The sequence below is a fragment of the Pithys albifrons genome, chromosome 8, assembly GCF_047495875.1.
Source record: "Pithys albifrons albifrons isolate INPA30051 chromosome 8, PitAlb_v1, whole genome shotgun sequence".
Lineage (NCBI taxonomy): Eukaryota > Metazoa > Chordata > Aves > Passeriformes > Thamnophilidae > Pithys > Pithys albifrons.
The window spans coordinates 17,756,265-17,769,754 of NC_092465.1; the positions used below are offsets into that span (position 1 = coordinate 17,756,265).

The 13,490-nt window shown below is 40.1% G+C and overlaps 1 protein-coding gene across 2 annotated transcripts in view; it reads left to right on the forward strand.

Moving 5' to 3' along the window:
* The first annotated feature begins 775 nt into the window (after window positions 1–775).
* Window positions 776–13,490, forward strand: part of SLC4A10 (solute carrier family 4 member 10) — a 151,153-nt gene continuing 138,438 nt past the window's right edge. For both annotated transcript variants that reach the window (XM_071562106.1, XM_071562103.1), the window contains exon 1: window positions 776–987. Coding sequence is in view for 1 of the 2 variants with exons in the window: in XM_071562103.1 (XP_071418204.1) it covers window positions 940–987 (48 nt within the window). In the remaining variant the exon portion in view is untranslated. The remainder of the gene's footprint in view (window positions 988–13,490) is intronic.

Sequence of the window (13,490 nt, forward strand, 5' to 3'; positions counted from 1 at the left end):
GAAAATGAGAACTTCTCTATCTCAGCTGTCATGATGGGCAGCATTGCACTTGTGTTCTTAGCAACACAAGTACTGTGGGGACTCAACTTCTTATTCTCACCTGGATAGCAAATTTAGGCTTCGACGACTGTGTAGCTTGTTGGGGTTTTTGTATAGCTGAATGTAACCACTGAGTTGCAGAGCCAGATAGACTAGAAGCCAAATGTGTAGCAGGCTTGAATGATAAAACTGGGTGAAGAGGGTAAGGCTCCTATTAACTGTACACAGAAGAATATGATGGTCTAATATGTTTGTGATTTGCAGATAAAAGGGCTTACCTTAGGGGGGAGTGAGACAGACCTCTATTTTGAAGGTGCTGTCTGTAACTAAGGGCCAAAGTCGGGAAGGACCAAGCAGAGTCCCTGTTTTCCAGTGCTCTTCTAGTACTGGCTAAATCAAAATGAATCATTGCCTAACACCGCACTGAAGCAGCAGTCTTGGAAGGCCTGTGCCTGAAGCCTGGTCTAAAGCGGTGAACTTCGGAGCCGTGTCTCGATGTTTGCGATAGCGTCATCCCTAGGGCCCGGTCCCTCTGCTCCCCTCTCCTTCTGCGGACACGGAGCCCGCTCCCATTCCAGCGCCCGTGGAGGAGCTCGCGGCACCGGCGTGTGCAGGGCTTAAAACCCCGCTGGGGGTAGCAGGACGCGCCCGCATCCCGGCTCCCCGCATCCCGCAGGTGGATCCGGCTCTGCCCCCCCGCGCTGGGGCCGGCGGTGCGCGCGGCCATGTGACTGGCGCGCGCTTCCTGCCTCCGCTCCGCCAGGTCCCGATCCGCGGCGGGAGCGCTGCGGGAGAGCGAGCGGAGAGCCCGGCGCAGCCCAGCGGCTCCCGCAGCGCCCGGGGAGCGCCCCAGCCGGTGGGCGGCGGGGAGGGGCACCGCCGCGGCCCCGCCGCCGCCGCATGGAGACTCAGGACCAGGGGGCGCAGATGGAGCCGCTGCTGCCCACGGTACAGCTGCCGCAGCGCGGCCCCGGCCGGGGGGGTGCGACGCGCCCCGCGGGGAGGCAGCCGGGGAGGGGGGCGCGGGGGCCGCCTTCCCGCCTGTCGGTGCTGGGCATCGCAGCCGATTTCCCGCTGCGCGGGGAGACAGCTCGGCTCGCTCCGCTGCCGGGCGATGCTGCGGCGGCGGGAGTGTCTGGGCGCCAGGACGCTCGGGGATGGAGCGGTGTGTGTTTGTGCCCGCGGGTCCCGCCGGAGAAAGCACCCTGCCCTCCGGACGCCCCTCCTCAGGCGTCCCCTTCCCCTCGGTACCCGCTCTCCGCATCTCCCTGTCTCCGACATCTTTCTCAGGCTCCCCTGACCTCCCCTGCTCCCTGGCGGTGGGGCAGCGCAGAGGAGCGAGCACCTGTGGGCTGCTCCATGGAAATCTCGCTACGGGGCCGGACTGGGGCTGTGTCTGAAGATTTCGGGTCCTACTCGCTTGCAGACCGCAGAGGAATCTGCTGATGGCTGGCACTGAGACGGCAGGGTCTGCCTCCCGCCGGATCCCGGGCTCTGCTTCGTGCTGCCGTGTCGCAGTTTCTTGTGCTCAGCCGTGGAGCTGGTGATCTGTGGGCTTGTGGTCGCCTGAGGGGTACGCGGTGCACCCTCGCCTCTGTGCGACTGCACATCTATGCCTGGGCAGCCTTTCCCCTCCAAGTGGGAAAGGGGTCAGTTGATGAGGGACCTCTTACAACGTTGGATCTGTAGGGACCCTCTTTCCTGCCAGGCCTCTCCCCAGCACAGGGCTGCAGACACAGAGAAGGTTTAAATGCGGGTGTTGATCTTGGTCTCATACTGAGATTCTGTTTGTGAATGGTAGTTCCTGCTTTGCACAGAAAACCTGTCTGGGGCAGGGAAAAGTCTCTCATGTACATACACAAGTGTCTGACTGCGTACACATCCCTGTCAACACACTGCATAGGTCTGTAGAGGCTTTGCTGTTCCTGAAATGACTGTGTGTTAGCACAACGAGCTACATAACATTGACGAAGCTTGAAAGAGACAAGTCTCAGCTGCTGCAGGTTGGTGAGATGCACTCGTGGCAAGCCCATTTTTCGTAGGGTCTGTTCCCATCATCTGTTGACATGGTCCTTTTTGCAATCTAGTGGCAAGTTGCTACACAGTATGAGGTTGTCTCTGGCATCTTCTTTCTCCTTCTGGGGACAGTTTTTTTCTGTTGCTCTCTGGATCCTGTTTGTGAATCCTAATTCCTATTACTTGCTGGCCTCTCAGTTTCTGATACAGAATAGAAGAAGAAGGTCCTGTTGTTTTCACTAACAGACTCGCTGCTGAGTTCCTTTCTTTAGAGAGACAATTAAGTGTAAACTCAGTTTCCACCTGTAGTTCATGATCCTGATTCCTTGGAAGGCTTGATGTCTCACATCAGTGCAGTGGTCTGCAGTCAGTAGCAGTCTCTTGCTCATACCTTGCTAATCTATGTACTGGTCTTGGTTTGTCAATGCATGTCGTCTCTGTGTGACGGGTACTGCAAGGGAGTCAGAGGAGCTGGCTTTCAGGAGGCACAATGTACAGGATTGCCTTGGGCTTTCTGGCTTTTGTTTCTCCAGGGCTGTACCTAATAAAAAAGGCTGTTGCTGTGGTTGAGAGGAGCGAAGAAGATAGTATTTCTGGTGTGCTGAGAACAGAATTGCCTGTTCCTTCTGCAGCCCTGACTGGCAGAGCCCTGCCCTGATGCAGTACCTCTCTGCAGAGCAGGTCACTGTCAGTAGAGCAGCAAGTCAGTGCTGTTGCCTGTTGAGTTTGTGTCCTGGTTCCCACCTCCATTTACTACACCTGACTAGTTCAGTTTTGTTTGTGTCAAGTAGGAAAGGGAGCCTTCTCCACTCCATCTGTGATATATATTGTGACATGTTCTCTTCCTCAGTTGTGTCTTATTCTTACCGTGTCTGAAAGGGCCTGTGCAGCTCAACAAGGCAACATTGCTTTCCTGCCACAACAATGGTAAAGGCACAGCTCCTTCAGTCTTCAAGAGTTCTTGGACCTGGCGATGTTCTCTCTGTACATAAAGCAATAAAGTGTTTATGTACTCTGGCAGTCTCAGCCTGGCTGTTATCTAAAACCTTGCATGTGGTAAAGCAGAAATGGCTTTTACGTGGTGGGAGTCTTACCTGGAGATGTGAAAGAATTTAAGGAATAGGAATCATTGCTAACTGCAGTGTTGGCAGTCTGGAAGGTGGTGTTGTGGCATACGTTTAGAAGACTTCTGTTTTGGGGATCAATTCTCATCTTGAAACAAACAGAACAGGAATGCAAGCTGTAAAACAAATGCGTATCTGTTCCCAAGTGTTGTCCCAGTTTGGTGGGCTCTGGGTATGAAGAAAAAGGCTCCTAGCAGAGCTTGTTTCCTTCAAGGGCTAGTCTGAGGGCTTTGGTATATGCAACAGATTTAATTTTTTGTTTTGGTGCAACTGTAACACATAATATGTTTTAATTGTTATTTGCAGTAAAAAGGTGGAAAATGTAGTCCTTGATTAATTTTATCTTCAAATGGTGCTCAGAATGAAGCCTCAATATGATTTCCCACCAAAATTCCACAGCCTGTACCAAATGGAATCTATTTTTATTCTAGTGTTAGTCTCATGTGGTTTCTGTTTTATTATACAACCGTTTAATTAAAACCCCAATCCCTAGCAATTTGCAAACTAATAAAATACATAGTTGCTTGTGGTTTTGAGGAGATGAATAATTTGCTTATCAGTTTCCTGTTGCTCCTTTTAAAAAATGGGTCTTACACAGCAACAGTATCTTTCTTAGCAGTTGTGCTCATGTTTTTGCAGTGTGGATAAATTTTGGTGAAAACTATTGGAAATCTATTGCAAATTGTCTGTAAGATGCAATATTGTAGAAATAAATGAAAAAGGAAATTGTTCACCTGGATACAATTTGTTGAAACTGCTTTTGAAAATGCAAATACAGTCTTAATTGTATTGTTCAATATATATACTAATTTGGTAACAAAATGTATATTTACATGCTTTCAGTACCATCTAATGACTTATTTATCAGTCGTCAAGTATATTTTTTCAGTGATTATTCAGAGTGGTTTAAAATAGTTGTGAGTAATTGAAAGAGTCCTGAGGAGTCATCATTTGTTTACAGGACAGGAGAAACAATCTGCGGATCTCTACAAAGATCTGTTGATTTCCTTTTAAAGAACCACATATGGCTAGTTTGTGTGTGTACATGGATACCAGATTCCATCTAAATTATTTTGCAAATTGTCCCTTTATTGTGACTTTCTTGGCAATTTATTTGTAGCACAAGTTCTTTGTATTTGTTTCTGTACACCCTAGATCTCTCATAGGCAGGTCAAAATTGGCTTTCACAGCAGGGTTATTAACTGACAAGAGATTTGTGATTTTGGATATAAGGAGTATATATAAACAAAGAGCAGATATTTTTGCTAACTGTGTTTTTATTTAGCATGTTGTTTTCCTGTGTTTTCTGAAGATAATGGTAAACTCCATGTATGCAAAGTGAAATTGTCTTTTCTTTTTTAAATTCACATTCTCTCACTCCATTCAATCTTAAAATTGAAAAGCTCTTTTGTTGTATTTATTTGTTTGTTTATTTTTCAAATCTGCTAAATAAAAGGCCGTAAAGCATGACACTGCTGAGCTATATATAGATATTGTATATGCATGCACTATAGTATGTATGCTCTAGGTAAGATACTGTTGTATCAAGAGTACTCTTGCTGCTGCAAGTGGCACACAGTTATTGCTTCTTACCACTCAGTATGTGGGAGAATGGTGTAGCAAGATCTTGGGTAGTAACTATTTTTAATGTAGCAGGTGAGTGTGGGAAGCTGCTCACACTCACAGGCCAAATTCTTTTGCTTTTGTTAATGCTGAGTGGGACCTCTGATGAGACTTGAAGATGAAAAGTATTGCTCATTGTGAGAAGGGATGGCAGAGCCTCACCCCACAGTTTGTATAACAGTACTAATTCCCAGTTCACTTCACCAAAATGTAGCATTATAGCAACAGTTTAGACAAGTTTATAGAGACTACAGGAATGCTGTGATTCTTTTGGAAAAATACACAGACAATATTACATTTTCAAGATGAGTGCTGAGATAATGGCATAGTTTAAAATAAAACCCTAAAACCTAATGATAGGTATAAATTTCAGATTGAATTGCTGCTTTGTATATTTTCTTTTTTACTACCTGATTCCAAGTTCTGAGTGAAAGGTAAAAGAAGAAAACTTTTCCCAGGAAAATGATGGAATGACATGAAGTAACAATCAGGGACAAATACTTACTTAAGCTCCCCCTCCCCTCCTTATATTTGCCAGTGTCACAATTAAAAAAAATATATGTCTGGATCATATGGTATGCTGTGGTATTACTGTTTAAGAATAATTGGCAGCCTGATGCATATTTGTGCAAAGAGAAGAACAAGTATGAATACTGTGTGGAAATCATCCCACTTCCATGCGTCTATGTCTGGATTGAGTCCTTCCCACAAATTCTCCTTGTTAAGTTTATGCTTTCAATTTCCACTGCTAATAGTTGCATCTTCTCTTTCTACTTTTTCCTTTGGAAAAATCACAGGATCAATTCTAAAACAAAATGCTTCTACTGACGTCTTTTAATTCTTCTTAAATAAGTAATGTTTACAGCTTCAGTGGATGAGAGGGCTTAAGCAGGTGAGGAAATACTTAATCCACTGTAAAGAATCTTGGACAATTACTTGTGTGTCAGATACGAGATGAGAAAGCCATAGGCATTGCATCCTTTCGTATGTTCAGATCTGTTTGTAAAAAACCCAAACTATTGAAGAATCATACCCATGTGACTCGCTTTGCAATAACAATGCCATTTTTATGTCCTACAAATTGATGGAGGACTGAATATGCTCAACAATATTTTCAGTGTTGGTGAAGTTTAAAAATTATTCTCATGAAATTAAAAATAAGTGTAGCATATTTAAAGATGATTAAAATCCACCCTGGTTCTGCAAGGTTGTTTATTAGGGTAGCAAGGTGAAAGCTGGAATAGATAGTTGGATATTGCTAAAAATAGAAGAAATGTCTTGGGGGAAAAAAAGAAGTTTCAGGGTGAAATGAGGGTAAAATTGAGAGTATGGGGATTTGTGCAAACTTGAAGAATTGAGGACATTATGGCTGACTGGTATGAAAGGAAAGGGGGAGCTGATTAAGAAATATAGGGGCAGAAGCAGGAAAGCCAACTTATGCCCTTGTGCACCCAGGGCAAAACAGTATCTTGAATCATGAGTCGTCTGTACCTTTGCTGATTTCCCTGTCCACCTACTTGGAGCCTTTTCACTTTGTTTAATGAGCTGTTTTAAAGAGGTTGGGAAGGTGTTTATAAATAAATACTGGAATTCAGTAGAGATGTGAAAGTTAAGGTCAAGGTTTGCAAGTTCTCAGTTTTAATCAGACCAGGAGCTACAAAAGAACTGGCACAGTAAAAATATTTAGGAGAAATGAAGCCTTCAAGGTACAAGCTAATATTTAGCAGTTATAAGGTATTGGTTGATTAGTACAGTACTATGTGTGTGTTTTGAGAAAAGAGCAATTGTAGAGCAATTCAAGAAGATCAATAAAGGTCAGCATGGGCCTAAAAACAGGAAAGGAGATTTGAAGGATCTGGGGTTCCTGAACCTGCAGACACACACACGTGGTATGTAAAGGCTGGTGACGCAAAAAGAACCAGTTTCTCCCTTATGTCTGTACTGAATAGGAAACAAGGAAAATATTATGGGACAATATTAAAGAGATGTTAAGAAAAGCTGTCTAATGTTTAGAGTAATGTAACCATGGAACAAATTGTCTCCTATGTTTGTGATTATCTCTATTAACTGTAAGAATAAGTAAGACATTTATTGCTGATTTAGAGCTGAGTGATGGACTAGAAGACCTCATGAGATCTCTTCCAATCCTGTCATTCTGTGAAAAGGGCTCACTTTTGTTTTTTTGGCACAAGTATGTTATAGATGGATGATAGATTATGTGCAAATTGAGGAGAAAGAAGCTTTTTATTTGTGTTATAAATGTTGATACCCTCAGTTAAGTCCACCTGAATCCTGAATATAAACATGTACTATAAACACAAAGAGTATCTTAAAAAGATAGATGCCTACTGTTTGTCTGTTTTGTTGCAAGTAGATTTTAAAACCATACGAAAATATAAAATGCAACATTATCAATTTGTATGTGCAAAATGCTAGTGTTAAATGTAGATTTTTAAGCCTTTGTGGAATCCTCTTGACCTTCTTTAGAGAGTTTTGAAGTCTGTCTGCATCTCTGGAACTGCAAGACGTCCCAGGACAAGTTTCACGGGGAGTGGTCACTTTGTAGCTGTCCCTCTCAAGACTGCCAGATTGCACATTCGTGTTGCTTTTCGGAGAGACATTGGGGTCTTTTTCCACCTTTTTCTAGAGACTTTTAGTAAGAGTAGTCAAAATGCTTTAAATTAAAAAAAAAAAAGCTGATCTGAAGCAACTGTTCTGAAGAGTAGTTCCAGGTATCAGTCACTAACAACTGCACTAAATTCTCTCTAGAAGCATTTATAGTAATTGAAACTATGTAAGGTTTGAAAAAAGACCAAACCCTGCTATTAGATCCTGGCAAGAATAGAAAATAGATACTTAAACTGTAATTAGTCTGGCAAACCATGTCATTAATAGAAAAGTAAAATGCCATCTCTTTTTTTTTTTTTTTTTTTGGAGAGGAAGAAGATATACACATGTAAACTTCCATTTCAACATATGGATGTGTACAAGGGTTCTACTTTAGAATTAAGCATCTGTGACCAAAATGGTGATTTCATTTCTTGCCCACTAAAAATTTGTTGTGGTCGTGTGGTATTAAGAATGTTCATAGTGTTGTAAACACGAATGGAAAATAAAGGCACCATCGGAGAGATTGTGTGTAAATTTTAAGTGCTTTGAAATAGTAGTATTTATTGTTATAGAATGTGTATTAGAAATGAAAAAGGACTGCATGATATTGATGTGCTCAGTGTTTGTAAGAGTCAGTAGAATTTTCAGTTTTGTGTTTTGTTGGTGAACTGAAACATCAAGCTTCTGAATAGTAAGGTGTAACTGTTTAATTCTGTAAAGCTATATTTCTGCTGTAAAATGAAGCAGAAAAAAAAATGTAATTCCCAGATAAGATCTCCTAGATATGATTGGACCAATGATGCAGTTAATAAATTTGTGCTAGGGTGTATTTCTAGAAAGAGGATTTTGCTTTCAACATCCATCCATCTATCCATCTGTTTAACCATGTCTTCAGGGCCAAACAGCAACTCTTATCAGTTGCGTTGTTAAATTTCCTCACAAAATAAGATGTGGTTCTTTTCTATTTGGAATTAAGCAGTCTAATGATGCCTAGAATCTGGTCAAGTTGCCAGAATTCCCATATGATGATCAGTAAAGTCTAACAGCAGATTTAGAAATGTGCATCCTTTTTTCAAGACCCAGTTCAGTAGAATTGAAGACATCGTTGTCATTCTTGTTTAGTTATTTAGTCTGCTTATCTCATAAGACACAGCCTGTTACAACTGTAAAATGAAAGTGAACCTTGAGCTTTTAGATATATCAATAAATTTTATGTTCTGCTAAATGTAGGAAGTTGATATTTTTCATTTGGACTGCAGCTAAGAGATGATAATGATTAGAATTGGAATGATGTGTTAACCATTCATTTGCTCTGGAGATTTATTCTTTCCCTTGGGATTCAAGGTTGAACTTATAGATACACTGTTCCCAAGGGCTGCTGAGTATCCATGCAGAAGTAGCTGAACGTTTGTAGGCCTTATTAATAAAAAAAAGTCTCACCTGTTCTGCCCAAGTGGGTAATGGATAAAGTTTGATGTCATTTACTAAGAATGCTGAAATGAGATTGCACTACCGGCATCTGTTGTATTAATGCAAAATTGGTAGGATTGCAAATCTATGAACTGAAAATTCATAAGGAAGAGGATATATTCTCCTGGTATACTGTACAGTTATAGAACATTACAAAGATGTAATTTTGTATTGCCTGTGGAATAGTGGACATTTGTCTACCTTTGAATTCATGAAAATGGGGATAACCTGTATCTACTTTCAGAAAAATGCTTTAAGAGTTTCTTTTAATAATTTTTGTGACCTATTTAAGTAGGTACCAAAATAGAACCAGAGTGTCCCAGAACAGTACAGTATTGTGCCAGCAGAAAGGATATTATACATGTTGGTGTTTTAAAAGAATTTATAGAATAAAATTAGTGTTGCCTTCCACCCCCTCACTCCCAAATCTGTGCAGCAGTTGCTGCCAGCCATCTCAGTGCTGTTCCTCAGAAACATCTTAGTTTCCAGTTCTTTTGAGACTCCTGCCTACCTCGTTTGAGCTTTAGATATGTTTCAAAAGTATCATCACCAAGACAAATGTTCATGCAGTGTCTGCAAGCCTGCTGCATTCTGAGATCTTAACGTACTTTACTTTTATGCAGAAAATTTCATAACCTAGATTGTAACCCATCATTTACTGTTATCCTTTCCCTTTGTTTGAAGAGAAGGTAGAAATGCTCAAACATAAGATGACTGACTATATACTTATCTTTTAGAAAGTTTCCATTTTATTATGTTTTCCCTCTTAATGATTGTGTTATAGTGAAATACTTAATTATGTCCATTTGTTTTTATTCCAACCTTCTAATAGCTTTTAAATTAAATGTGGCATTGAGCTGTAAAAGCACTTATAAAGCTGTGTTTCATACTCATCTGAGAATCTTCTCATGTGAAAATTCTAATAATAGGTGAACTTCATCTTTTTTTTGAGAGAAACGTCTGAGTGATTCCACATTAGGTGAACATGCTTTCAAAAATAGCATTAAGCAGTGCAGAAGTCTTTGTGCTTATCCTCACCAATTTCATAAAAAGGAGTTTTTCTGTAGCAATCTATCTGGCTTTCCCCATGAACATCAAACGTGCATCTTGCTTTTGGAGTAACTTCCACCCCTGGTCCTGATCGTGTGGGGAATGGATTGAGAAAAACTCTACTATGGAGTATGCACTGAAAACCCAGGTAACTCACAGGGTTTTGTCTAAAATTACATAGGAGGAAAAGGGTAAAGTCTTTTAAAGAAAATGCCACATTCAATATTAGAGAGGATGAAATGTTTTTCAGTGATCTATAGGTTATGTAATTTGATTGTGTTCATTTCACTTTGTCTTGCCTAAAAGTTCAGGATTCTGTGCCTGCTGTATCTGAATTGATTTACTTTGTCCAGCAAATACATCAAATTTTTTTCTATTTGCCCAGCCCATAACTACAGGTAGGTGAGAGGTTTCTAAATGTTAGCTAGTATTGCCTAGAGCAACAGAACTGCAGTTACTTCTGAAGTGGAGAAGACCAATTGAAAAGAAACCTAATAAAGAAATATGCAAAAAACAAGTAACTCTCCATTGAGTATTTATGAACCATGATTCCCCCCCCCCCCCCCCCCATTTTTCTGTCCAGTGCTTCCACCTTGGCCAAATTTGGGCAAAAATAACAGAAGCAGCAGAAACCTTTTTGCCTTGGAAAATACCAAGTTACTGAAGACTGAGTGTGCATTAGCAAGGTGTGCTGCTGTCAGAAACAGGTTTGTGGAGCAAAAGAGTTGTTTTTGAGAACTGGAAATCTCCACTGTACCCATGATGACGGTTTTGCCTGGCCTCTGCCACAGGAACCATGTTCCCATTAGCGGCTACAATGAGACTGTACATAGAACAGAATTATAGCTCACAAACCCCATTACACTACAGCCAAAAAACCCCAAATTCTGAAGCTACCTTCCCCTGCCTCCTTCCCCCAAATTTCTGTGTAAATATGAAACTTATTAATGTATGTATGTCTATGAAAAAAGTTAAGCTAGAGACACCAAATAGAACAAATCTTTCAAAGAAAGATATGGAAATATTGAAGACATCTAATGAAAGTTATTACCAAAACATGTCAACATGCAAATGTGTAAAATCTGGCTAAATTTTTATTGTTCTTCTATGAGTGACTCAGACTTACACAGTCCAGTCTTGTGCACATTCACGTCACTGATATGTCTTGGGTAGTTCAACATGAATAATGTAGGCTCTCATAAAGCATCCAATGTAGGATCTGAGAAAGTATACTGGGAAAAGTGTTCTTGCTCTGAAACCAATTTTTTTGATCTTAAAGTACAGAAATTTTTCCCAAAGTGGTCTGGTACTTAGACCAGCTTGTCATATAAAAATTCTGAGTAGTGTTTCCATGACAATGTTAGAAATAGGTAACCTCTGCAAAACCAGCTCTTGGCAACTCTTAGGCTGCTAAAATTGCTAACTGTGGCACTCATCACAAGTTATTAATTATTTCGTGTTTATTTGTGTCTATCTGTTCTCCCTTGGATTAACATACAAAGGATGGCTGTACAAAAAAAGCAAGGCAGACAAGGTAGACAGAATCAGGGCCTTCTCTTCAGATACCTTAGTTGCACGTGCTGACCTTGCATAAAGGGAAGCGAGGTTTACCCCTGATAAAATTGGGCTAATCTCCTTCATGCTTGGCATCACACAGTAATAAACACAGTAAGAATAAAGAATATTAAAGCATGGATAAGATGATGAAAATGAGCTGCCAAGTTTAGGAGGTTGTATTTTTTGTATATTTATTTAGGAAAAAAATTGCATGAACCTTTTGGGATGAGGATTGTAGTTTTATTGTGGGTGGATGCAGGGTCTTTTCACACATTAGTCTCGGTCCAGACTGGCCTAATCAGGAGCTGGAACAGTACAGATGCGAATAACAAGCCTGTTTATTAGCATGATTGCGCACAAATAGCTTTGTGGTGATGCAAAATCTACTTATTTTCTTTAAGTTTGTTGCTCTCCTGCCTGCTCATGAAAATTAGCAAGCTATTGCAGCATAACCATTGTGACTATAATCATATATAAAGTGTTTGCTGTAAGAATGCAAATAGCTATAAATTGTGAATGGACAGAATTAAAAATACCTCTCAGTTAGTACTGGTTTTTTCCACCCATAAGAAAACCCCTAATTTTCATGACACAACAAATAGCAAATTTTATAGATTAGGGGAAGTGCTTTTTTTATGGATACAAAATTTAAAAAAATCTAGAGGATTATGAGTTATCTTGTTGAAATACTGTAACCCAGAGACTTTTATTCTACTATCTGCTATACTTTTGAGTCTCAAATTTTTAATTTCACAATGATTGCAAAATAAGTGTTTATATAGTGCTTCGATTAGGCATATTTATTAAAAAGTAAAAAAAGCATTAAAATGAGCCTGGGAAGATTGTCTTGAGCAAAAACAAATGAATTCATAAGTGGTCTGTGCAAGCTGTAATATGGTATTGCTAAAATGCTTTACAGTTATAGTACAGATTTTAATAACTTTCCTCAGAGTGGGTTTAGTTCTGCTACTGATATATTTTATATAGGAAAATAATACTAATTTGTGGTTGTTATGAGTGATTTTTTTTCTTTTTTTTCTTGAGGTTGCTTTTTTTTACAGTCCATAATGAACTGATTATTTTCCTACTAATGTTTAATATTTCTCCAGCAGGTTTTTCTTGTGTATGTAGAAAGGTTTTGTTTTCCATGTCTGCATATGCGAATATGAAAATACATTTAATTCTAATGGGAATAATTTTTAAAATTTCTTCCTGCTGGCAAATATGCAATTCAATTGAATGATTTCAGCTTTCAAGAAATACAAGACTAAGTAAGTTTTCCTTAAAATTCATTATTAGGACTGTGTTTTAGTACTAGTTGTACTCAGTTTCATAGAATTGTAGAATGGTTTGGGTTAGAAGGGATGTTAAAGATCATCTTGTTCCAACCTCCCTACTGTGTGCAGGACACCTATCACCAGACCAGGTTGCTCAAAGCCTCATCCAGTCTGAACACTGCCAGGAATTGAGGCATCCACAACTTCTCTGGACAACTTGTTCCAGTACCTTACAGAATTATCTAAACCCAGCCTTTGTTCTGAGTTGTCAGGTGCTCAGCATTTCCTATTGGCCAAACTTATTCAAGGCACTGAAATCACATTGAGATTTACTACAATATGCTGAACCTTAAAGCAGCTTCCAAGAAATATTAGAAATGGTTGTAGTATTAAAAAAAGGGATGTTTTTTTCCCTTTACTTATTTGGAATGGGAAAATATCTCCATCCACAGTCAGCAGTGTAATTCCTTTACAGTTTCAGTTTTCAAGTGTTTCATTTTAGATATCTTGATTGATAGGAATATAGTGATAGGAAAATTTCTATCATTTGGGAGTGCTAAATTACAGATGTGTTATGAACATAAGCAATCCAAGACATGCATATGAATTTTTAGTGTAATGAGAAGAGCAAGAAATCATAAAGAAAACTTAGTATCAAATATTTATTGTTAACTTTTATATTTCTGCTATTGTCTTGCAGTCTTGTAGGTTCAACACCAAGAAA